The sequence below is a fragment of the Lynx rufus genome, unplaced genomic scaffold (assembly GCF_022079265.1).
Source record: "Lynx rufus isolate CCGP_SWC_20201006 ecotype Redwood Valley unplaced genomic scaffold, mLynRuf1.p SCAF_16, whole genome shotgun sequence".
NCBI classification, from domain to species: domain Eukaryota; kingdom Metazoa; phylum Chordata; class Mammalia; order Carnivora; family Felidae; genus Lynx; species Lynx rufus.
Genome location: NW_025814830.1, coordinates 45,129,555 through 45,154,102, shown reverse-complemented (window position 1 = coordinate 45,154,102; position 24,548 = coordinate 45,129,555). Strand labels below are relative to the sequence as shown.

The 24,548-nt window shown below is 48.1% G+C and overlaps 2 protein-coding genes across 5 annotated transcripts in view; one reads left to right on the top strand and one right to left on the bottom strand.

Annotated features, from left to right (window-relative positions):
* Positions 1-5,923, top strand: part of GLG1 (golgi glycoprotein 1) — a 149,968-nt gene extending 144,045 nt beyond the window's left edge. The window contains exons 26-27 of one of the 3 annotated variants that reach the window (XR_006961908.1): positions 784-3,663; positions 3,850-5,923. Coding sequence is in view for 2 of the 3 variants with exons in the window: in XM_047078762.1 (XP_046934718.1) it covers positions 784-947; positions 1,993-2,068 (240 nt within the window). In the remaining variant the exon portion in view is untranslated. Of the gene's footprint in view, positions 1-783 lie in introns of all 3 variants that reach the window. The other 2 variants (XM_047078762.1, XM_047078761.1) reach the window with 2 other exon arrangements.
* Positions 5,924-7,300: 1,377 nt separating this feature from the next.
* On the bottom strand, positions 7,301-17,512 carry LOC124511488 (immunoglobulin alpha-2 heavy chain-like). 2 transcript variants are annotated; one of them, XM_047078763.1, is made up of 5 exons: positions 17,345-17,512; positions 9,602-9,961; positions 8,759-9,052; positions 8,376-8,432; positions 7,301-7,692 (listed from the first exon to the last, which is right to left on the bottom strand). In XM_047078763.1, exons 1-5 carry the CDS (start codon positions 17,430-17,432, stop codon positions 7,388-7,390), a joined length of 1,104 nt encoding a protein of 367 aa, XP_046934719.1. In that variant the 5' UTR covers positions 17,433-17,512; the 3' UTR covers positions 7,301-7,387. The 2 variants fall into 2 exon arrangements, with proteins under 2 accessions (XP_046934719.1, XP_046934720.1); XM_047078764.1 differs by having other exon boundaries at positions 9,602-9,736; positions 17,345-17,502.
* Positions 17,513-24,548: the final 7,036 nt, after the last annotated feature.

Genomic DNA, 24,548 nt, shown 5'->3' with positions numbered 1-24,548 from the left:
CTAAGTTGAGACCCAAAAGAGCAGGTCCGTGTGCACCCGGGGAGCCTTTTGGCCCTGATTCTGCCATAGCAGGCTGCATAGAGAGAGGTCTGTTCAGAAAAGCAGTGAGGCTAACTGAGAATGAAGACTGGCTAGGCTGCAGAGCCTGTGATTACAGGAGCAATGCAGTGTACTCGGTCAGCCTGAGTCATACTTGCACACTGTTTCTGATGGGACCGCACTCCTTATTTAATGGTGAGTGACAGGAAGTCAAGATACAGAACCAGCATCCAACACAATCTCAACTGTTTGTTCTCTGTGGTTTTTAATACTAAATCAGAATATCTAAGACCCTGTGTGACCTGGTACAAGTAATCACGTCCCACCCCTTGGCCTGTGGGTCTTCATCTGTAAAATGGGAGGAATACAATCTACTCTCAAGGATTGGTACGAGGACTAAATGATTGAAAACCTGTTGAGTGCTCTGCGAGGGCTTATGTGGCCAGGTCTTGAGTGTGAGGGCTGCTGTCAGGTTGGCAGGGGCGGGGATGGCGTGAGATGGATAATATGAGACCCCACCTCTTTGTAGTTGTCTGTATTTTCTCGCCTTATGTAGTAGATATATACCATAGCGTGATCAGGAAAAGGAGTTGTAGCTCTGTGTTTGATTGTCTTGTCCCTTGCCCTTTCTCCCAAAAGGAAATGACATAAATTAAACTAGGAATTGAGAGGGGCAAGTTAGAGCTAGCCCTGCCTCTAACCCAGTTCTGTGTCCAAGGCCTGTGCTGCTGTGTGTCCTTCCAGGTGGCCCCGGCTGATGGCTTCTCTGACCTCGCCATGCAAGTGATGACATCTCCATCAAAGAACTACATTCTGTCTGTGATCAGCGGGAGCATCTGTATATTGTTCCTGATTGGCCTGATGTGTGGACGTATCACCAAGCGAGTAACACGAGAGCTCAAGGACAGGTAGAGCCACCGTGACCACCAAAGGAACTACCTGTCCAGTGCCCAGTTTGTACAGCCCTCCTGTATAGTGTACCCACTCACCTCGTTCTTCTAGGAGGTGGCATCAACACCCATGTTAGAGCAGCAGCAGGTGTCCTCTGCGTTGTCCCATCTCAGACTTCGCCCGTGTCCATGGTGTCCTCCTCCTCCTCGACCATTTGTGCAACAGCAGCAGCTGGCCGCTTTGGTTATTGCCTTTGTTGGCAAATTTGGGTTTACCTGCCCGTAGACAAGTCTCTCTCGTACCAATGGAACTACCAGTACTTCCAGAACCAACTTACCTGACCTGCAACTCAAATGATTTTTAAAAAAAAAAACAAAACAAAACAAAAACCACCAAAAAAAAAAAAAGAAAAAAGAAAGAAACAAAAGAAAAAAAATTTTTAAAGAAAGAAAAAAATGTATATAATAACACATCTCCTCCAGGCTTGACTTGGGCAATGGGGTTATTTCTTCTCTGTGACTGTAAAATGAAGCAGGACTTACGGGGAAAACACAGCACCCAATATGCTATATAACTGGGATGTCTTGCTCATTTCTCAAAAGCACCTTTGGACCATGTGGGGGCCACGGACTTCACCGACGAGTGGGAAATCAGTGACCAGTCTGCTTTGGGTCTTGTTTTCTTCTGCTAAAACAGTGATGCCTTCCAGATCTCACCTTAATAGAGCCACTGCTGGTCAGGACCCCAGGCCATGAGTATTTCTATGACCCCCTCACTTCAGTGAGGTAAAGCAAGCATGAGCTTCCCTAAGCCAGAGGCAGATGGGTTGGGGAGGAGATCAAAAGTGGGAAGCTGGTCAGAGGCTGGACCCTGAGTCCCAAGGAGCAGGATCCCAGGAATCTTCCTCCTCCAGGCTAGCACAGGACTCAGTTACATTCGGATTGACCCTGCTGGGGATGGTGGTTAGTCTGGAAGGCCTGCGGGGAGGCAGGGACTGCAGCAGAGAGGGAGCTCGGGGCAGGAAGGAGGAGCAGGGATTGGTTCACTTTGCTCAGTTTTTAGGCAACAGTGCAAGTCAAAGACAATGGCTTATAAAGATTTAGTGTGGTCTCAAGATGTGACTGGCAGTCCAACCTGACCCTTGTGCAGGCTCAAGGCCACCTTCCCAGACAAGCTCCCTTATGCCTCTTTGTAGAGAGGACTTGGAAAGTTATTACGTTAAAAGATGGAGCCTTTTATCTGTTTTTTTCTTTCTGTCCATTTGCTGCGTACACCCACTGTAGTAGGCATTGGCTGAGTGTTGTGCTTTGATGAATCATCAGATGTTGTACTTCCAGAATCTAGCTTTATGCAAGCAATCTTCCTGGCCGTCCTCCTTCGTCCCTCCAGTGTGGGATGGCAGGTTTGGAGTGTAAAAGGGGAGGAGTGCAGGCATCACAGTGCAACTTGGCACACCTTGGTTTGAGTTTGGGGCATGGAGTTACAGTGGGTGCACAAGAGGGCGGCATGTACAGTAGGAGATATATTTATATAATATATATTTTATTAACCTGTTAGACGTCCACAGAGTATTATAAATCACGTGCCTAAAACTGTCCACATAGACCATGGCGCCCCTCCTTGCCCTGCCCCCCCTTTGCCACTGTCCACATGTGCTGCGGGACGTATGCAACATTTGTCTCCCCTGAAATGTGTTCGATACAAAGTGGGTCGGTTTGTGGATCGGTTGATGCAGATTACTCCTTGTCTCATCTGAATGATGTATATTTGAATACTGTGGTTTTCTTTGCTCGTTGCTCCCCTTCCGGGAGGCGGTGCGATCCAGAAGCCAGCTCTATCCCACTGCCTAGGGTACTGCGAGTTACCAAGGGGAACTGCTCAGCCGCTTGGTCCCTTCAGTCTTGCTCTTAGGGTCTTCCTGATTCTCAACACCTGTCCTGGGGTTCTTCCAAAACTTGAAACTCTTGGAGTCCGAGCAGCATACCCCTGCCACCACCATTGTTGGACTGAATTGAGCTCGTCTGGATAGTCCACCTCCAGGAGTTCCCACCTGGGCCTGGGGGCTTGGGATTGAGAACCGGGGATGTCCTCTCAGCGCAGGCCCCCACTGACCTGTCTGGCACGGTTCACAGGATAGAGTAAAACATTCACCGTTTGGTGAGTGTGCGGGTACCATTCTCCATCTCTGCGTTCTCCCTCCTAGTGTTTGTAAAACAAACCAATAGTTTAAGGTATCTGGACATTTTGGCTTTGTCTGAAGCATATCTGGAAGCTTGAAAAGGATTTTGATTCTTGAAACATTTATCATCTTTAGAAATGATACAATAAATAAAAGGGATAATTCTGCCAGTATTTTTGTTGCTTTTGCTAGAAAGCATTTCACCATCCTGCTTGGAATAGTTTCATATGACTGGTTCTTGAGAGTCCCAGGTAGTGTCCTGAGCAGTTTTCTACCTGCAGGGGGCCCAGCACCTTCTGAACCTGCAGCTCAACTGTATCCATTCTGCCCCCCTTTGGTATAATAACACAGGTTCTGGGGCACCTCTGGTCACTGGCCTCAGAGGTCAATCATGAGTAAATCACCTAGTCGACTCAAGAAGAAATCGCCCTAGTGGAGAAGCTGATGATGGACCTTGGCCTTTATCTCTTCTGATGTCTAGCCTGTGGACAATAACAAGCAGCTGGTGGGGGGTGTTCCACAGTCAAGGCCTCAGGCGTTTGCCGAAAATCCAGGTAACTCATCTGGCCTTATTAGCTCTCTCCAGGGTGTGGGGAAGTCATATGAAGTGTGCTCCAGAACACTCCAGAGGCCCCGAGAGGTTACTCTCCTGGCCTGGAGGCCCTCCGGTATAGGAGATCGGAAATGCAGGGCAACTGTCAAGAACAAGACTCTTCCCTCTAACTGAGTTTCTCTCCCAGAAGGGTAGCCCTGGAAGTGAGACCCTTACCCTGGTGCGGCCCTGACCATCCTCTGCTATTGCTGCTCTCCCAGGAGACCTGTGCTAGCAAGATGTGCTGAGGTAGGAGCATAGCCGAGGCTTGGGTTCACTCCAGCAGGAAAGTCTTCCTCCTCTACGTTCCCTGGAGGCCCTCTGGCTGCCACTGCCAGTTCTGTGGGTCCAGTCAACGCACTCCAAACCAGTGCATCCTGAGTACTGGTACTCAGCAGGCATTGGCTCGAATTCACTGCAGGCCTCCGGCTGTCTGATATCCTGTGCTTCCTTTTCTGGGGAACAGCAGCTCTGCCTGGGCGAGAGAGGGAGGGAGATTCTGCTTTCCTAGAAGAGGTGACAGAATTGTCAGAGTTCACTTCTTCCTATTTCCTGAAGTTGTGTCATAAAAGAATCCAGTGGTAAAGAGGTCTATAGTATCCATTTACTCATCAGACAAAATGGAACGGGACTTCTGTGCCGACTTCCCTGTCTTCCCAAGAAAAGAGTCACTCTCTTGTGTGAGTAGGACTTCTGGAAATGTCTCCCATCCTCCCCACCCCCAGGCTTGCGGTACAGCTTCTGTCCCACAGATCCCCACTCTAGGGAGTCATCCAGGGAGAGAGAGATGGCTTCATGGGCCTCCTTTCTTACTTAGCTGGTCTCAAGTTCTTCTGAGAAAAAGCTTTCATATCCCGTTTCTTCCCCTCCCCCACCAAAAACTGCATGTTCTCCACATCCAGCTTCTTTTAAGCAAGCAGATACAGAGAAGGAAGCTGGAAGGGACCCGTGGCAGCCAGCCAATCCAGCCTGGCCCATTCAACCTAAATTTTGGCCACAGAACCACAAGCATAGGGCTTTTTGAATTGTGTGCATTTTGGTATATATATTTGTATTTCAGGTTCTTACGGATTTGGGAAACCTGAAAGATCCTTTTTTTCTCCCCCGCTTTGGACAGCACCTACGTAGCTTTATCGAATGCAGCATTCTGGTACCCTGAATTTCTCCTCGGCCTTCAGGGACACTTCTCTCCTTCACCTCTTCTCCACTGCTCCCTGATTCCCAAGGGCCGTGGGGCCACAGCTCCTGTTCTGGCCTGCCCCTCCTCCCTTCCTCTCTCTCTCTCTCTCTCTCTCTCTCTCTCTCTCTCTCTCTCTCTCTCTCTCTTGTCTTTGGTTGGCCATCTCTCTAATACACTCCTCTTGGTCCTCCTCTCCATTAGGACCAGGGTCACATGTTAGGGCATTCGAGTCTGAAGCCGAATCCCCCTTCTTGCCCTGACCTCAGACAACAGATATGTCATAGCAAACCCAGACTGACTCTTCTGAGTGACAAGCTTCTCCCAGCCGTCTAGTGAGATCACTATGGAGACCCCAGGACTGCTTGTTATCTGGAGCACAAGGTGGAACTATCTGTTTAGTCTGTGGTAGCAGGATCCTGATGGTGGTTTCCTCTCCTTCCTCCTCCCCAAGATCTGTCACAACACACCGGTAGGGATGTTGTTGGGATACATGGAGTAGAGAAACCTTCCTGGGCAACGAGAAAATTCAGATAGTGCCTCTATATTCTGTTTTTGCCTTCCCCCAGCATGGAACCCATGGAGCCCATGGAACCCATGGAACCTGGACCCCAGAGCCCAGCAGGCCTATGCCAGGAGCTAGGGAGGTTGGAGAGGCCCCGGGCAGACTGCAGTCAGTGCACGGGGTCGGGTGGCCAGCAGGACAGCCGGCAGCAGGAGCCTTCCTAGCAGCTTCTCCCGGCACAGTGTTCCCATGTCAGTCCAAGCAGGAAAACAGACTGAACAGCAGATGCTGTGTGACATCTTAGGCCTTGAACTTTTTTTTTTTTTAAGAAAGAGAAAATACAGAAAAGTAAAATTAACAAGCCTCTTTTGTAAATGATTTTTCTTTCTATGTATAAAATCCCAGCAGTTCCTTGTTTTTACATGTTCATGCTGTGTAATTTTGAGATGTTACTGAGATCCTGAACATAATGTGCATTTTTTTCTGTACAGATGAAATGGGAGAATTTAATAAAGAGTTTGCAGGTTTTTACTTGTTAAACCTTCTCTGGTGACTGGGAGGACGCCCCCAACCAACTGCTCTGTGAGGAGCATCTCCCGAGCTGTGCACCCTGACCCTACTCGCTGCGCTTGGTGGTGTCGTTTCTGTCTCCTCCGCTAAATAGGTCAAGCAGGGTAGGACCACAGGAACTTTAGAGGCCGGATCCAAGGTTTTCTGATCGTCAGGTTGATGTGTTGGGAATTACTCACTTTAAACCACATCATAAGGCTCCTTCCTGGGGAGAGCGTAGCTGGGACCCATCGTTGCACATAAGGCACGTGGATGCACTGGTCTCTAGTGGTCACCTTCCCTCTGGGCCCAGAACTAGGCCACATTTCTTGTCCATGCCCTGTCAGGTTCCTGTTCATCAGCCCTCACCTCCCCGTTCCAACAGCCCAGTCCCAGGGCCAGTGACCCCTGTGACACCCTTCCTGAGGCTTCTGTCTCCTTCGCTATGGCAAAGTGAATTTGCATGTGGGTGTTACAAAATCCTCACTTAAGGAGTTTGCATGGACACAAGGATTTCTCGAAGTAGAAACATCTGTACCAGCATCTGAGTGCTAGGATGCCCGGTGAGAAAGGACCAGAGGATCCTGGGCCCAGGGTTTCTTCTCAGAACTCAGATCCACTTTTTGCAGCTGTCACACGGGAGATGGTGGGCCTGCGTGTAGCGTGGAGGCCAGGAGAAGGCGAAGCGTAGAAGAACAAAAGAGGAAGAGAGAACAACTGGAAACACTCCGTAGGGAACTCTGGGCAGCCATCGCCCTGGATGGGAGGAGTCGGGCCAGATGCTCCTGAGAGTCTTAGAGAGGCTGCCTGCTGTGGTGCAAGTGTGGGAAATGAAGTCACTGGTATTCCCACAAGGGAGAAGTGGGTTCCCTAGCTCGCAGCATGGGCCCCTTGACGGGATGCCACAGCAGTAGTGGGGACCGTGCTGCCTTAGCAGTCTCCGAAGGAATCACCCTACCCTCAAATTCTGTGTGATCTTTCTGATTAAAAACCCTTGGCCAACTTAAATCCTCAGAGGCATTTGGCATTTGTTCTCAAAAGGGGCTGAGGAATGAAAGGATTTTAGCCAAAAAGGGGGAGAACTTTAGATACCCAACCCTCTGCTAGATGAAGAAGTGAGAGAGGGTGGGTGTGACCCGGCTTTCTCAGCTAGTGAGCAGCAAAACATGACGGTCTGCCCCTGCCACATGCGTTTCCCTCTGACCGGCCAGAGTGGCCTTGGGACCTGTATGACTTTCAGGCTCCAGCCTGCAGTGGCTGACCTGTCCTCAGAGCCAGACCATACCCTGGACGTCCCTCCCCTGGAAGCTATTGGCCTTGGTCCCAGGATCCCACCTCCCTTGCCCAGAACAACCCACAGCACAGCAGTAACTTCTCAAATTCCCTGTATTTATGGAGAAATTTGGACAGCCTGAGAGAGAAAGGGGGACCCGATGGGTAACGAAAGGCAGCAGACTAGGAGGAAGCCGGCCGGAGCAAGGAGGGAGGGTCCGGGGCATGGGCAGCCCCTCGGAGGACGTGGAAGCCCCTGGGGCTCGGCCACTTGTGCTCCGGGGCCGCGGCAGGAGTGCACCTCCTGCCCACCTGCGCCCTGGAACCGGGGGCCGCTCCTTGACCCCCTCTGGGGAGTGGCTCCGTAGGGCGGGCCCAACAACAGCGATTCCTCCAGAGAGCAGCCAGGATGAGGCCGTAGATGAGAGATGCGCCCAGCAGTCCCAGGTAGCAGTAGGTGGTGGCGATGAGGATCTGCTCCAGCTCCGCTGTGAGAGAGACAGGCACAGGGTGAAAGTGGGCCCACAGTGAACAATGCATCTTCATGGGCTTCTCCCTGCCCCTGCCTCCTCCTAAGGAGGCCTCTCTGGCTCACTTTATCCTCTGTGAAGTTGTGTTACTCCGCATTTATAGGATAAAAAGTTAGACTTAAGATCTGTAAGTGCAGAGATGGTCTGGGCTGGATGGGGTAAGTAGGTAGGTGGATCTGAGGCCAAGAGAGGGTAAAAGACTCCTCCTCCACCTCCCCCCCCCCACTCCCCCCACCCTAGGGGCCACAGAATGTTGAGGGCTGAACCAGGACTAGACCCAGGTGCTTTGGACTGGGTCTACACCTTTTCCAGCCAGAATCTCAGGGCTCAGCTCTGACTGCATCAACACAGGAGCTTCCCAGACCCCCCTGCGGGAGGGCCCCTCTCCTGGCTGAGCTCCTGAATATTTCCTGTGTTCCTGTCCTAGGACCTTTAGTGCAGTGTTCCTTGCATTTTAAACCTTGGTTCAGTGTCTGACCTACCCCTCTAGACTCACTAATATTCAGACTGTGTTCCAGTCACCTCTCTGCCCTGGCAAATACTTAGTACTCCATAAAATGATTGCTGAATGAGTCGATGACCGTGAAAAGTCAAGGCTTCACCACCCAGGGGGTCCCACGTCAGTGTCGGGGGGTCCGTACCTAGAAGAATGTGTCCACTCTTGTTCGCATTCTCCACTTCCAGCGTTCTCCTGTGCCCTGGAACAGAGCAGATGCCCTTCGTATAGCTTCCCTCTGCCCTGTCCCCCAAAGGAAATAAGCAGGCATTCACCACTAGGGAACACAGAAGCCAGGAGTGACAGAGTAGGTATTAGGACTTTGGGGGTAGCTGGTCCCACAACATTGCACGGGCTCCAAAGCCACGTCCAGGCTTCACCAGAAGCTAGGGCAGAGCCAAGGGTTCTTTGCCACACACAGCAGTGCTTATCTTGACTTTCTGGTTTGCCGGGGAGTAATTGATGTCTGGGTTCCAGGTGGTTGCATCAGGAAGACTGGAGCACAACCCCTGGGTCCTCTCTACTCACCTCGGCCCCAGGGCGGGGGCAGCACGACTTCTGAGACTCCACTCTGGTGCAAGCCTCGGCAAGTCACAGACATTCCTGCCACCTCCTGAGGCAGCTGCAGCCAGCTGACCATGGGATCCCCAGCTCCCCCAGTGGAGTCCTCTTCCTCCTGGTATTGGCCTTCCAGGACCCAGGACACCCTCAGAGGGTCAGGGTTATGTCCTAGGGCCACGCAAAGTACACGGAAGGGAGGGCCGTAGCCTGGGATGAACAGGCTCAGCTCAGGTGGCTGCAGAGCCAGGGGTTGCCTCTTAGCTGTGGGGAATGAGAGGAAGAAGGATGTTACCCAATACCACCAGCCTCTCCCAAACTCAGTCCTATTGATCCCCCTCCTTCTGGGGCCTCTGGAGACTCTTCTACCCTTCCTCTATGGCCTTCCCTCGCCTTTGTCAGAATCTACTTTGCCCCACAACTGGCCTTCTGGCCTGTTGAGCAGAATATGAGCTGAGCTTATCTCTGCCACATGTACCTTCTGTCCTCCGGGCCTCCAGTATCCTTCCTACAGAGCAAGGGAAGGGAAGGGATTTAATGTTCTTGATGAGGCTTCCCCTCCCAGGCCTACAAATCCGGTCTAAGGTGTTTCTGTCCATCCTCAAATGCTTCCAGCCAATTCCACCATCCAGAAGCTTGAGCATTTTCCCTGCTGGCAGTCTGCTCTCCTGGCCCTCCTTCTCTTTCCCTCATCCTGCCGACAACAGCTTCCTCCAAGGGGGCTCCACCATCTACACCTTCCTGCCCACCGCCACCAGCTCCATTGCAATCGTATGCACTAGGGGCACCAGATCCCCACGCTCTTAGACTCACCCTGATAGAGCAGTCGGGTACCTTCTCCAAAGACATACTGGCCTGAAAACCATATGGCACAGTAGTAGGTGCCCTCATCAGCAGGGCTGGCATTGCCCACGGTCAGGAGCGCAGCATTCTGGGCTGGGTCCATCTCTGCCAGAAAGCGAGGGTTCACACCAAAACCATAGGTGGGGGGAGCCCCTTCTCGCTGACTCAGCAGGAAGGTGGGGCCACTCCCCTTCAACTGCTGGTACCAAGATAAGACATGAGCCCTGGCAGGGCTTCCCTGCACCACACACCAGATCTGTGGATTGCCTCGTCCACTCACCACAGAAGACCGAGGCTGGGACAGAGAGGGCTGGAGGACTTCTGGGGCACCTGAAGAGGCAGAGAGGATAGTGACCCACTCAGAACAACTCAGTAGTCCTTTATTAGACACCGTCAGCTCAGCCGAAGCGTCCGGTCTCACCAGAAGGCCATTTGACAATACCTGTCAAAACTGTACGTCATCACACTCTGTGATCTGGCAATTTTATTTCCATAAATTTACCTTAGGAAAATAACTGGACTCAGGTATATTGGTAGACCTACAAACAGGACTGTTATAATAATGAGAAAATACATGTACTTAGAGGAGAGGATAAAGTTTTAAATGAGACACCCGGTCTATGCAGTACTATGCAGGCCCCATAAAAGGAAAATGTAGAACTCTCACTTCTGGGTAGGATGGAGTTGTTGGCAGCCAAATAATGTTCCCACTGAAAACAACTAGAAAAGCCAGAGGAACAGACGATATTTCAGGTTTAAGAGAGGTACAGAAGCAACAGTGGCCAGCAGGGTTAAGGATGTGCAGAGGGAAGAGCCACGGAGGTGCAAAGTGACAACTTTCAGCCATCTGGAATTGCCAATTCTGGCAAGAGGCTAAGGATCCAGGTTTTCCCCAGGGGGAAGGCTGCAGGTGAGACAAGAGAAATTAGCAGGGCCGTTTATAATCTCACAGGCTGCAGTGACAAAACCGGAAGCCTGAGGAACCTCAAATATATGTTCAGTTATCACCATTACCTGAAGTCTGAAATTTTATAAGATGGGAACCTTAAAAGCTAAGCCCAACCTCTGTGAAGCAGAGCGGAATTTTGCAGAGTCACAGTGCTGAGAAGATAAATGATCAGAGTTTGACATCTCAGAAGGAAACACTCTGCTGTATACACCAGGATTTCAGTTCAATGTCCCAAATGGGTCAGCCCTAGGAACAAGGCAAATGAGTAGTAGATGGAACTCTATTAAAACTGCATTCCATACACTTCTAATTGTAGAAGGAATTCTGGAATTAGGAAGCCACCATTTGACAACCACCATAGGAATCATCACTCAGACAAGAAGCATCAATAGATGGTAAAACATTTTGGGTTTGGGTAAGTTTATTTATTTATTTATTTATTTATTATTTTTTTTTTTTGAGAGAGAAAAAGCACGAGTGGGGGAGGGGCAGAGCTAGGGAGAAAGAGAATCCCAAGCAGGCTCCACACCATCAGGGCAGAGTGTGACGCGGGGCTCGATCCCATGAACAGTGAGATCATAACCTGAGCCCAAATCAAGAGCTGGACGCGGAACTGAATGAGCCATCCAGGCACCCAACCACATGAGCAAAATTAATATCAACAGGAACGGGGCAAATAGACATCATGTGCCTCCTGATACAGGGCACTGAGAACACAATCTTTCAGTGGTATTCCTGTCATAAATGCATGCCTGAATCTAATCATGAGGAAACATCAGGTTTGAAGCATCAAACCCAAGTTGACGTATATTCTACAGAATAACTGGTCTGTACTCCATCATGAAAGGTGAAAACTAAGGAACTGTTCCAGATTAAAGGAGAATAAAGAGACATGATAACTAAATGCAGTGTGTGATCATGGATCGGATCTTGGACCATATATATATATATGGTCCATATATATATATATAGACCATCTATATATATTTATTTTACTCTAAAGAATATTGGAGAGAAAACTGGTGAATTTTGAGTAAGATTTGTAGATTGAATCATAGTAATTTTGGCTTCTTCATTTTGATCGTTGTACTGTGTAACACGAAGACTGATGGATGACTTCTCACCAGAGATGATGGAAGCCAGAAGACAGTGAAAAGACATTTAAAGTTCTTGCGTGAAAACAAACAAACAAACAAACCTGTCAACATAGAATTTGTTCTTACCTAATGAAACCGTCTTGAAAATAAAGATGTTCCCAGATAAAAGCTGAGATAATATGTCACCTACAGGAATCCTAAAGGGAAATCTCCAGGCAAAAGAAAAACGACTCTAGATGGAAACAGGGAAATGCATGAAGGAATGAAGAGTAATAGAAAGGGTAAATATGTAGTTAAATATAAATAAATATTGTCTGTACAAAGCAATAGAAATGTCGACTTGAAATGTCTTATAAGAACAACACAGAAGTTGGGAGGAGGCAAGTGAAGTTAAAATACTCTAACATTATATCCTCATTAGAGAAGTGGTCAAAGTAGTATTATATTAGACCATGAAGTCAGAAATGCATATTTTAATCCGTAGGAGTAGCCACTAAAAGAATAATAAAAGAATGTATACTTAACAAGTTTTTAGAGGAGGGAATATTTTTTAAAAGAATCCAGGAGCACCTGGGTGGCTCAATTAGTTGAACATCTGACTCTTGATTTCATCTCAGGTCATGATCTCACAGTTAGTGAGTCTGAGCCCTGCGTCAGACTCTGCACTCACAGTGTGGAGCCTACTTGGGATACTCTGTCTCCCTCTCTCTCCCAAAAATAAATTGAAAAAAAAAAAAAGAATGCAAAAGAAGACAACAAATAAGAGAAAAGGGAACGAGAAACAAGGACTATAGTAGGTATAAACCCAAATATATTAGTAAATACACTAAATATAAGGGGACTAAATTCTACAATTGAAAGACTAGGATAGACAGAATGGATCAAAATCTAACAACTATAACCTGCTAACAAAGATCACACCCTAAATATTAGGACTTGAAAACACTGAAAGTAAAAGTATTATTATCACTGATACACCTATGCTAACATCAGATCAAATAGGCTTCAAGGCAAAAAATAGTACGAAGAGATGAAGATGTACACTTAACGATGTAAAAGGGTCATTCCAACAGAAAGACATAAACCCAGCCATTTCAATAACCATATTAAATGTAAGTGGTCTAAACACCTCAATTGAAAGTCTGATTGGACAGGAATCCTGTGGATATTCCATCCACAACAAACCCACATAAGGACAAAAATAATTTAAAAGAAAAAGGATGGAGGGGCGCCTGGGTGGCGCAGTCGGTTAAGCGTCCGACTTCAGCCAGGTCATGATCTCACGGTCCATGGGTTCGAGCCCCGTGTCGGGCTCTGGGCTGATGGCTCAGAGCCTGGAGCCTGTTTCCGATTCTGTGTCTCCCTCTCTCTCTGCCCCTCCCCCGTTCATGCTCTGTCTCTCTCTGTCCCAAAAATAAATAAACGTTGAAAAAAAAAATTTTTTTTTTAAATAAAAAAAAATAAAAAAAAGAAAAAGGATGGAAATGTCATACTATGCTACTATGATTTTTTTTTTTAACAGAAAGGGTAGTATCAAAATCAGATAAAGTTGATTTCAGGGCAAAGAATACTAACAGTAAAAAGTTTTATTTCATAATGTTAAAGAGTTCAATTCATTAAGAGAATATAACAATCTTAAACACTTACACACATAATGGAATTTCAAAATAAAAGAAGCAAAAGTAATAGAACTGCACAGAAAGACAGACAAATCCACAATAATGGCCAGAGATTTCAACACCCATCTTTTAATATTTGATAGAACAAGTAGGTAGAAAATCGCTGAGGATACAGACACCTTGAATAATACCATCAACCAATTTACAAAACAGTACTTATAGAGCCCTCCACCCAACAACCCCCAATTACACTTATTTTTCAAATGCCCACGGAACCTTTATCAACTTAGATCATATTCTGAACATAAAACAAGTCTTCATATATTTAAAAGGATTCAAGTCACACACACATTGTTCTTTGACCACAGTGGAATTCAGTTAGAGACCAATGACAAAGATGTTTGGAAAATTCCCAAATGTTTGGAAAATAACTTAGTTCTAAATAACCCATGGGTCAAAGAGTAAATCTGGAAGTATAGCAGTATTTAAAAGTAAATGAAAATAAGAAGGTGATGGGTCAAAAAATGTGTGAGTGCTGCTGATACAATAACTGGAAACAGACACGGGGGATCTATCCAGATGATAAAAGTGCTCTAAGACTCAATGCTGGTTATAGTTGCATTGGTACATTGGTAAATGTACCGATAAACTTGGTACATTTGTTGAAAACAACTAAATTGTACAGTGCATCTAAATTGAGTGGATTGCGTGACACGTATACTTCACAGAAGTTGTTTCTAAAAACACCTAAGGACTGTTAAAGAAGAAATAAAATCGCATTTGCAGACAACCTAGTGGTAAACATAATAAAATTTTAAATGTATAATCTGTTAGAATTAATAAATGAGTTTATCAAGGTCACTGGATATAAGGTAAGTATAGAAAAATAAATTATAGTTCTATATTAACTATAAACAGACAATAAAATTAACAAAATACTACTTATGATAGCATCAAAACCAACAGATACCTAAAAATGAATCTTTTTTTTTTAAGTTCATTCGGAGAGAGAGAGCACGCACACAAGCTGCAGACGGGGAGGGAGAGAGAGAGGGAGAGAGAGACCATGGCAAGCAGGCACCGTGCTGTCAGCGTGGAGCCCCATGTGGCGCTGAAACTCTAGAATTGTGAGATGATGGCCTGAGCCGAAATCAAGAGTCAGACGTTTAACCGACAGAGCCGCCCAGGTGCCCTCCCTAGAAATAAATCTCCTAAAACTATGCAAGTCCTCTACAGTGAAATCTACACAACATTATTGAAAGAAATGTTTACAATGTAAGTAAGTGGAGACAGATACCACGCGCATGCATTAGAACATTCACTGTGATGGAGTTGTCAGTTTTTCCTAAAGTGATACACAGCGTCAAACTTAGCTCGTCTTCTGAGCCATAAAACAAGTCTTAGTACATTTAAAAGTTCCCATCAAACCCCAGCAGGTCTTTTTGTGGAAAATGATAAGCTGATTCTAAAATTTTTATGCAAATGTAAAGTTCCTAGAATATCTAGGGCAATCTTGAAGAACAGCAGAGCTGGAGGAGTTACACTCCCAAGAACCAAAACTTTCAAGGGGCTGATGTAATGAAAACAGTGTGGTATTGGTGCAAGAATACACAAGGGAGCAGTGGAACATGAGCCAGAATCCAAAACGTGTCTACAGTTTTATGACAAAGCGATGCTATAAGGCTACGGAGAAAGGACAGCCTTTTGTGCTGGGTCAACTGGATATGCACATATGCACAAGCAGTGAGTTTGTTTGTTTGTTTGTTTTGCACAAGCAGTGAACTTTAACCTCCAACTCTTACTGGATTACAACCAAAAATTTCAGCTGGATCACACATCTAAATCTGGAATGTAAAACAGGAAAGCTTGGAAGAAAACATAGGATAATATCTTTATTTATTTATTTATGTTGAGAGAGAGAGAGAAAGAACGAGAAGAGGAAGGGCAGAGAGAGAGGGGGACAAAGGATCTTAAGTGGGCTCCGTGCTAACAGCAGAGAGCCTGATGCGGAACTGGAACTCACAAACTGTGAGAACGTGACCTGAGCCGAAGTCAGAAGCTTAATGAACTGAGCCACCGAGGCACCCCGAGAATATCTTTATCAGCATAAACCTCGGAAAGAAATCTTAGTAGGCAAAGATTTCTTACATACGACACCAAAAAAAGTCCATTATAATGGAAAAGCTATTATGTAAACAACATTAAAATTGGGAGTGGCTGTTTATCAGAAGACACCATTAACAACAGCGAAAAGATCCATGGACTGGAAGATACAACACAAATAACCAACAGAGGAGTTCTATTTAGATTTTTAGATTATATAAAGATCTCCCATAAATCATAAACAAAAAGTCAAATGAACCAATAGAAACATGAACAGAAGATTTGAACGGGCCCTTCACAGAACAGGATATCGTAAAGGTCAACAAACATGAAAACGCGCTCAATGCCATTATTCATCAGGGAAACAGAAATTAAGACTATGGGGAGATTAAAAAAAAAAAAAAGTCTAGGAGGACATCAGGCGCACGCGTACCTCAATGGCTAAAATGAAAAAGACAGGTAATTCTCAAGTCTCGGCAAAGATGTGGAGGAACGGGAATTCTCTTACACACGTACGTATTTGTTTTTGCTAATATCCCAAAACCTGAAGGAATTTTTAACCGTTAACGGCAGTAGCGTGTGGGTTCGGGACCATGGGAGGTCTTAGGGCTTTTAATAAATCTACTGCTGTGTAATTTTACTTTGCAGGCTTTACTATCACCGTCAGAAATGAAAAGTTTCACATTTTGAAAAGAACAAGTCTCTCCCATCACGCTTGAACACCAAGACCCAGGACGTAGTGGTATTTCCTCGCCCTCATCTCTCTTGACCTTTCTGTGGCACTTACCTTGACCACTCCCGGCTCAAAGCCGGGTCTGCCTTCAAACCCCAGGGGCTGACCCCACTCTGCTCCCCTCCCACCCGTCCATCAGCCCTTCTGGTGCCTCAGTCTCGGTCCCTGGGATCTCTCCGTCACCCTCTCTCCTGGCTCCTGGACAAGCGCACTGGGGTAGCTCTTCCCTGAGGGTTCCTCAGTTTCTCTCCGGCCTCATTTCCACCAAATTAGAGTGAGGAAGATCCACCCCCCAGCCCTGCATTCCCCATCCTCCAGCTTCCCCAGCCTGCAGACAAGTCCCAGTCTCCTGGTCCTGCAGATCCTGTCACACAGCTGTCCTCCCCTCCACCAAAGCCTCTTGAGCCTGGGTCACCTCCTGCCACCCGGATGGCCCCCAGCCTCCCGCTGCTCCTGCTGGCCCCAATATCATGCCCCAGCCCATGTCACACCTGCCCCCCAACTCCACCGCTTTCACCAGACCCCCATCTACTAGCTAGCTGTGTGACTGTGGACACCTTATCTAAGCCTCAGTCTCACTCTAAAATGAGGGTTGTAGAATCTACCTCACAGAATTGTCATAAGGATTCAATGAGATAAAGTCTAGCATACAGTGCCTCCTTAATCAATGTCACCAGTTTCTACTCTTTCTGTTCAGCTCCACGGGACGCAAGGCACGGGTGATCTGACCCCTTCCCCAAGTACCGAGACCGCCCCTCCCAGCCCTCAACTGCCCCGCCCAAGCCCCTCTGTCTGTCCAGGTCCAGCCCCTGCACCTCCCCCGCCCCCCTTCTCGGCACCCTGCAGTCACTCAGGCCTAGGTTCCTCATGGGAGGTGGGAGTGAGGGGTCCACCCGGCTGTGCACCAGCCGCTCTCCCGCCTTCCGCTTCCAATAGTCCCCGCTACGCTCCTAAACCAGAATCTGTCCACAGTCACAAACCTCCATCCCCATTAAACGCGAGAGGGGCGCCTGGGTGGCTCAATCGTTGAGCGGCTGACTTCGGCTCAGATCATGATCTCACGGTGGTGGGACAGCTCAGAGCCTGGAACCTGCTCCCTGTCTCTGCCCCTCTCTCGCTCTCTCTCAAAAACTAAATAAACATTAAAACAATATTTTAAACGGAGCGAGAGGCCTAATTAGGATCTGGGACAGAGAGAGGGGAGAAGCTCACCTGAGACAGAGCGCAGCAGCCAGACACACAGGGCCCAGGCACGCCAGGACGCCGGGACTCTACTGGGGAGCTTTGGTGGCGACGCCATCTCTCTCCGTATCAGCCCGAGGCTGGACGGAGCGTGCAGCGCTTCTCCAACCGGGCCCTTCCTGTGGCCCCAGAACGAGGGGCCTGACGTCTCCTCCTCCCTAGGTGCGGAGGGGTGGGGGGTACAGACACAGGCGCGGTGCAATTGTGGGCCAACCCCAATATCCGGGTCTCTCGGAAAGCCCCTGGAGGGGTGGGGGTGGGGCCTCTGAGTGCTGGGGCGAAGCACAGAGGACCACTTGGTTTGCAAGCAGTTCAGCAGAGGACTTGGTTTACTGGCCCCTGAAACCAGTCCCGGAGAGGTCCCGGCCTCGGGTCTGGCTGGGTCCGCAGGCCTGAACTGCGATGTCAGAGGCACACCCCTTTCTTTCTCTCTGCTCTGCAGCCATCTATCTTTTCGTTTGGTTTGCGGGCAGGCTCTCCACACGTGGTGGAAAGATGTCCCCCAGGGCCCAAGGCTCAGGTTGGCCAGCGTAGCCACCTCGGGGAAAAGGAAGAGTCTCCTTCCTGTTACTTGAAACAGAGGTCCGAGGCTGATGTTGGTCGACCTAGCCTGGACCATGCACCTGCCCAAACCCATCACTGTGATCAGTGGGCTGGCTGGGCCTGGGTCACCTGTGCCCTCTGGAAGCTGAGGCATGGGGGCAGTTTCAGAGGGTCTTTGGGGACTTGGAGTCACAGCATGGTGGTTCCCAGAGGAAAGCTGGATGCGGTCACCAGAGGGTCCAGAGCAGGCACCTACCTGTCCAAAGGGGCTAATGTAACAGAAGAAGGGGGGGCCTCTCCGGCCCAAGAGGGGCCCCTCTGCTGCCTCCTTCCAGCTTCTCAGTTCGGCAGCCACGTCCCCACACCCTCTCACAAAGCCCCCACCCGTTTCTCCACGTTGCTCTGCTTCCGGACTGTCCCAAGAAGTGGCCCGCAGTTTCTCCTGCGGCTCTGGAAGGAAAGCCTTGATGGCCTGCTCACCAGAGCCCCGAGACATCCTTCAGTCCCAGAGAGACCCAGACCTCGTGGTTCTGTAATAGCAACCAAGATGATCATAACAATAAATAATTGGCCACCTCCTCATCTTCCCTCAGGTTGGGTTATCCGGTGGACTCAGCGCCAGTGCCACGAGGCACTTAGCACACACGGCACCCGGCGTGATGGAAGCACCTGGTGAATGAGGTAGGTCATGTTTTCCAACATGGCCACCACAATGCATCTCCCCCCACACGCCCTTTCTTTTTCCACCTGAGTTGGTATTCATTTTCTAAGCTGAGATACAACTGATGCACAGTAAGCTGTACATATTCAAAGTGTGCAGCTTGGTAAATTTTGACGTGCGTATGCCCCTGAAACCATCACGGCTATCAAGATGTCGAACACACCCACCAGCCCTAAAAGTTTCCTGATGCCCCTCTGTCATCCCTCCCTCTACCCCACCTCTAACATCTGCAGGCAACTGCTGGCGTGCTTCCCGGCACCACAGGTCAGTTTGCGTTTTCTAAACGTTTTATGTAAATTGAATAATACGGTGCATGCACTTTTTTGTCTGGTTTCTTTCACTCAGCATCGTAACTTTGAGAGCTGCCCATGTTATTCCATGTACCCATAGTTAATTAATTTTTATTGCTGAATTATATTTCACTGTATGCCATAATTTACTTATCTGTTCACCTGCTGATGAACATGTGGGGTGTTTCTCATTGTTGGCTCCTTCAAATAAAGCTGCTGTGAACATTCGCGTGTAAGCCCTTGTATACACTCTCCTTTCCTTTCGCAGGGATTACCTTGGAGTTACATGGCTGGGTCACAGGGTAAGTGGATGTTTTAACTTCCTAACAGACCGCCTGGCCCTTTTCCAAAATGTTTGTACGAGAGCATCCTTGACACCCCTGGGCATGGTCAGTCTTTTTGGTCTTAGACATTCTGGTAGGGGTGTAGTGATAGCTCATTGTGGTTTTAATTTGCCTCGTCTAATGACTGATAATGTTGCTGGGTTGCCGTGCTGGGAGGAAGCCAAGCAGCCGCAGGCAGAGCCCACGTGTAGGTGTTCAGCTGACGACCAGCCACAAGCATTAGACATGTCGGTGACCCTCAGACGGTTCCAGCCCCCGGCCTTCAGGCCCCCCACTCCCCCTGCCGATGCCACACGGGGTGGAAATAAGCTGACGCCACCAAGCCCTGCCCAAACGACAGATTCATGAACAAAGTAGATGACTGGTGTTTTAGAAATGACTTTTTTAAGCTTATTGATTTATTTTGAGAGACACAGGGACAGCACGAGTCGGGGAGGGGCAGAGAGAGAGGGAGAGAGAATCCCAAGCAGGCTCCGCGCTGTCAGCACAGAACTGGACGCGGGGCTCCAACTCACGAGCCGCGAGATCCTGACCTGAGCCGAAGTCAGACGCTTAACCGACTGAGCCACCCAGGCGCCCCCAGAGTAGAGAATTGAGGAGCTTAAGCCCTCCTGTTGTGCTGCCTGGATTGGAATCCTTCCTCCACTACTTCTCCTCTAAGTCAACCAAATTCTTTAACCTCTCCGAGCCTGAGTTTTAGCTTCTTCAAATTGGGAACAGTAGAACCTGCCTCAGAGGGTGGTTATGAATCTAAAATGACCCGTGTCTGGCACAAAAACAGACTCTCAGATCAATGGAACAGAATAGAGAACCCAGAAATGGACCCCCAAACGTATGGCCAGCTAATCTTTGACAAATCAGGAAAGAATATTCAGTGGAATAAAGACAGTCTCTTCAGCAAGCGGCGCTGGGAAAACTGGACAGCGACATGCAGAACAACGAACCTGGACCACTTTCTTACGCCACACACACAAAATAAACTCAAAATGGATGAAAGACCTCAAGGTAAGACAGGAAGCCATCAAAATCCTCGAGGAGAAAGCAGGCGAAAACCTCTTTGACCTTGGCCACAGCAACTTCTTACTCAACACTCTCTGGAGGCAAGGGAAACAAAAGCAAAAATGAGCTACTGGGACCTCATCAAAATAAAAAGCTTCTGCCCAGCGAAGGAAACAATCAGCAAAACTAAAAGGCAACCTTCGGAACGGGAGAAGATATTTGCAAACGACGTATCAGATAAAGGGTTAGTATCCAAAATCTAGAAAGAACTTACCAAACTCAACACCCACAAAACAAATAGTCCAGTGAAGAAATGGGCCAAAGACATGAATAGACACTTCTCCAAAGAAGACATCCAGATGGCCAACCGACACGTGAAAAAATGCTCAACGTCACGCGTCATCAGGGAAATACAAATCAAAACCACCACGAGATACCACCTCACCCCTGTCAGAATGGCTAACGTGAACAACTCAGGCAACCACAGATGTTGGCGAGGATGCGGAGAGAGAGGATCTCTTCTGCGCTGCTGGTGGGAACGCAAGCTGGTGCAGCCACTCTGGAAAACAGGATGGAGCTTCCTCAAAAAATCAGAAATAGAAGTACCCTAGGACCCAGCAATTGCACTACCAGGCATTTATCCAAGGGATACAGGCGTGCCGTTTCGAAGGAACACACGCACCCCAACGTTCACAGCAGCGCTAACAATAGCCAAAGTAAGGAAAGAGCCCAAATGTCCATCGATGGATGAACGGATAAAGAAGATGTGGTACGTACGTACAATGGAGCATTACTCGGCCATCAAAGAGAATGAAATCTTGCCGTTTGCAACCACATGGATGGAACTAGAGGGTATTATCTAAGTGCAAGTAGTCAGCCAGAGAAAGACAAATATCCTAGGACTTCACTCATAGGAGGACTTTAAGATACAAAACAGATGAACGTAAGGGAAGGGAAGCAAAAATAACATAAAAACAGGGAGGGGGACAAAACAGAAGAGACTCTTAAATATGGAGAACAAACCGAGGGTTGCTGGAGGGGTTGTGGGAGGGGGGATGGGCTAAATGGGGAAGGGGCACTAAGGAATCTACTCCCGAAATCATTGTTGCACTATAGGCTAACTAACTTGAATGTAATTTAAAAAATTAAAAAAAATAAAAAGTAAAAAAAAATCTAAAAATAAATAAATTAATAAACAAAATGATCCATGGCAAGAACTTAGCCGACTTAGCCTGGCACCTGCTGCTGTTATTTTTACCAGCGTTGTCCGGTGGCCGTATGGATACAAAAACGCCCTCCCTCATTCTCTCCCAGGGAGCTTGTCTGCCCAGCTCCTGGTGGAAAGGCCTCAGGTGTGTGGGTCGGATGAGTTAATATTGATTGGTCTAGGCAATTTCCAAACATGGGATCGCTTGGGGTTTTAAAATCTGGACTCTCTCTGGGGCGCCTGGGTGGCTCAGTTGGTTAAGCGTCCGACTTCGGCTCCCGTCATGATCTCACGGTTCTTGGGTTCAAGCCCCGCGTTGGGCTCTGTGCCGACAGCTCAGAGCCCGGAGCCTGCTTTAGATTCTGTGTCTCCCTCTCTCTCTGCCCCTCCCCTGCTTGCGCTCTGTCTCTCTCTCTTTCAAAAACAAACATTAAAAAAAATGATTTAAAGTCTGGATTCTCTCCTTTTAGGGCATGTGTTGCCAGGCAAATGTTCTATCCCTCTGAGCCTGCTTCTTGCCCCCCAAAACAGGGTTAAGGCTGTCTACCGAACAGGGTGAATACGTGGGGATGTTATAAGGCACCGTTCTGACACAAAGTGAGTCCCTGATAAATAGCAGCTATTAACACTAGTAACACTTATCCTGTGATACAGCAGGTAACAAATTAATTACTTTGGAAGGAAAACAAGGGGGGGGATAGCCTTTTTTTAAGTTTGTGTTATTTATTTTGAGAGAGGGAGAGAAAAAATGCATAAGTGGGAGAGGGGCAGAGAGAGGGGGCGGGGGGTGGAGAGAATCCCAAGCAGGCTCTGCACCGACAGTCCAGAGCCCAATGCAGGGCTCGGAGTCATGAACCGTGAAATCATGACCCTAGCCAAAGTCACATGTTTCACTGACTGAGCCACCCAGGCACCCAGGAATCACTTTTTAATGCAGAATCTTGGGAGCTTTAAAATTTTTGTATTATCTATATTGTTTTAAAATTGTAATCCACATTTTAATAAATTTTAAGAAGATTAATACATTCAAATTATCCATAGAAATGTAAATATGCTATATTGTGTGCCACATACACATTTTTATCCCCATTTACAGGTGACTTGAGGCTCTCATTCGTTTCTACCAGACATTCCATTTGTGACCGACGGCCGCTGGTCAGAGCTCGGTTTCCCGACCGTGGTCACGCCAGTCTCCCTCCTGCTGGCCTTACAGAAATTCAACCCAAGTATCCCACACACGACTAAATTCTAGAAAGTTACACAGCTGTGGAGGAGGGGAGGGGCTGTGCTCTTGGGGAGCCTAGATGGGGAGGGGCAAGGCCACGCCCCGGGTCCGCAGTGGTACAGGCTCCGCAGGCTCCCGATTTTCCGCCAGTGCCCTTCTTCTCCCTGAAGAGTCCACACCTCGCAGGGAACTGGAGAATAAACGAACAAGAACAACGACGTAACATACTGCCTCCAGCGCTTACGAAGGTCCCTGCTTGAGGGGAGAAGACGGAGTGAGGGGGAGAGTGCTAGATTCATGTCAAAAACCAAGGGAACCAGCGGTTATCCCATAACAGAGTCCTCCAGCTCACGGGAGAAACCGACAGACAGACCTCCGTGGGATTCGGGGAGGATAAAGAGCCAGCTCAAGACTCTGCCGTGCCAGGGGGCGCCTGGGTGGCTCAGTCGGTGAAGTATCTGACTTCGGCTTCGGGCCTGATCTCATGGTTTGTGGCTTCAAGCCCCGCGTTGGGCTCTGTGCAGACAGCTCGGAGCCTGGGGCCTGCTTTGGATTCTGTGTGTGTGTGTGTGTGTGTGTGTGTGTGTGTGTGTGTCTGCCCTTCCCCTGCTCACACTCTGTCTCTTTCTTTCAAAAATAAACAAACATTAAAAACACAAAAAAAGACTGCGGTGCCTAAGTAAGTGGGTGGAGTGAGGGAAGGGAGAACACTGCAGCAGTAGTTTTGATTCATTCTGCAACGGTTAGGTCTAGTCACTTAGCTGTGCGGGGTAAGAGACTGGAAAACAATTGAAGAAAGATTCCCACTATGACGTAGGAGTTTCTCAGTGTGGGGCATCGATCGGGTTGTCTGGTGAGAGCTGGTGTCCTCAAAGCAAAGAGAAAACAGATTTTGCTCAATTACACGCCACCGACATAACGGTCCGAGCGGCTCAAAGTGCTCACGTGAGCAGCAGTGAAACAGATACGATTACCTTGAAAGGGAAAAAGAAGGTTCTGAGAGCCGACCACCGTCAGGTCGGAAACAGGAAGCCAGTAGCCCCACGCTAAGCGATTCACCAGCAGATAACGTTGAGTGGCTTAACGTAAACACCCTGATGGAAGGCTGCCATTAGAGCTTCAACCCAAACCCCTCGAGGAAGAGGAGGAAGAAAAGCAGGAGTTTTCAGTTTTTAAACAGACAAATTTAAAAATGAGCATTTCTTTAAGAAATAGAGCACACATACACTACGCCCCCCCCCCCAAATGTATAAGAAATGGTACAGGTAGGTTTTTCATTGTAAGTAAATTTTACTCCCTACCCCCTAAGAAAACAAAACCACAAACCAAAAACTTGAAATACACATGGAACTCTAGTTAATGCTACAAAAGCTGAACTGTTTTGGAGGAGGAGGGGTCAGCTTCCATGATGAAAGAGAATGCTCCTACCAAACGGACCTTCCAAACGGTAACAGTTACACATTTACAAAATACAAATGCACAAAATACAGAATGCAATGCCCCAGACGAACAAAGGCAGGCAGTTTTTAGAGGTGGGTCAAAACGGAGCAGCAGCCTGAGCCACCGAGCAGCTAAAACTCCAACAGTAAAACCCACCAAGCTCTGGACACCACGAAAGGCGCCTCAGAAGAACCCAGGCTGCAAGAGAGCAAAGGGGAGCCTGAGAAAGGAGGCTGTCAGAGAAGGAAGATGCTCAATTACAGTGAAAACTCACTCAAGTCTCAGGCTGGCCCTAGAAATGTGCTTTGTGGGCAAATCATTTCAGATATGCCAACCCCTAGTCCCGGGAGCCCAACTTTTCCAATCTCTATTCTCTCCATCTCTCTCTCTCAGTATATATGTGGG

Bases quoted from the DNA above. Each gene is read 5' to 3' on its own strand.
- LOC124511488 (XM_047078763.1), bottom strand. From the start codon at position 17,432: ATGGCGTCGCCACCAAAGCTCCCCAGTAGAGTCCCGGCGTCCTGGCGT. The intron at 9,053-9,601 runs GTGAGTCTAAGA...CATTCCCCACAG, and splicing joins TACCCGACTGCTCTATCAGG to CTAAGAGGCAACCCCTGGCT. The intron at 7,693-8,375 runs GTACGGACCCCC...TCTCTCTCACAG, and splicing joins GAGTGGACACATTCTTCTAG to CGGAGCTGGAGCAGATCCTC.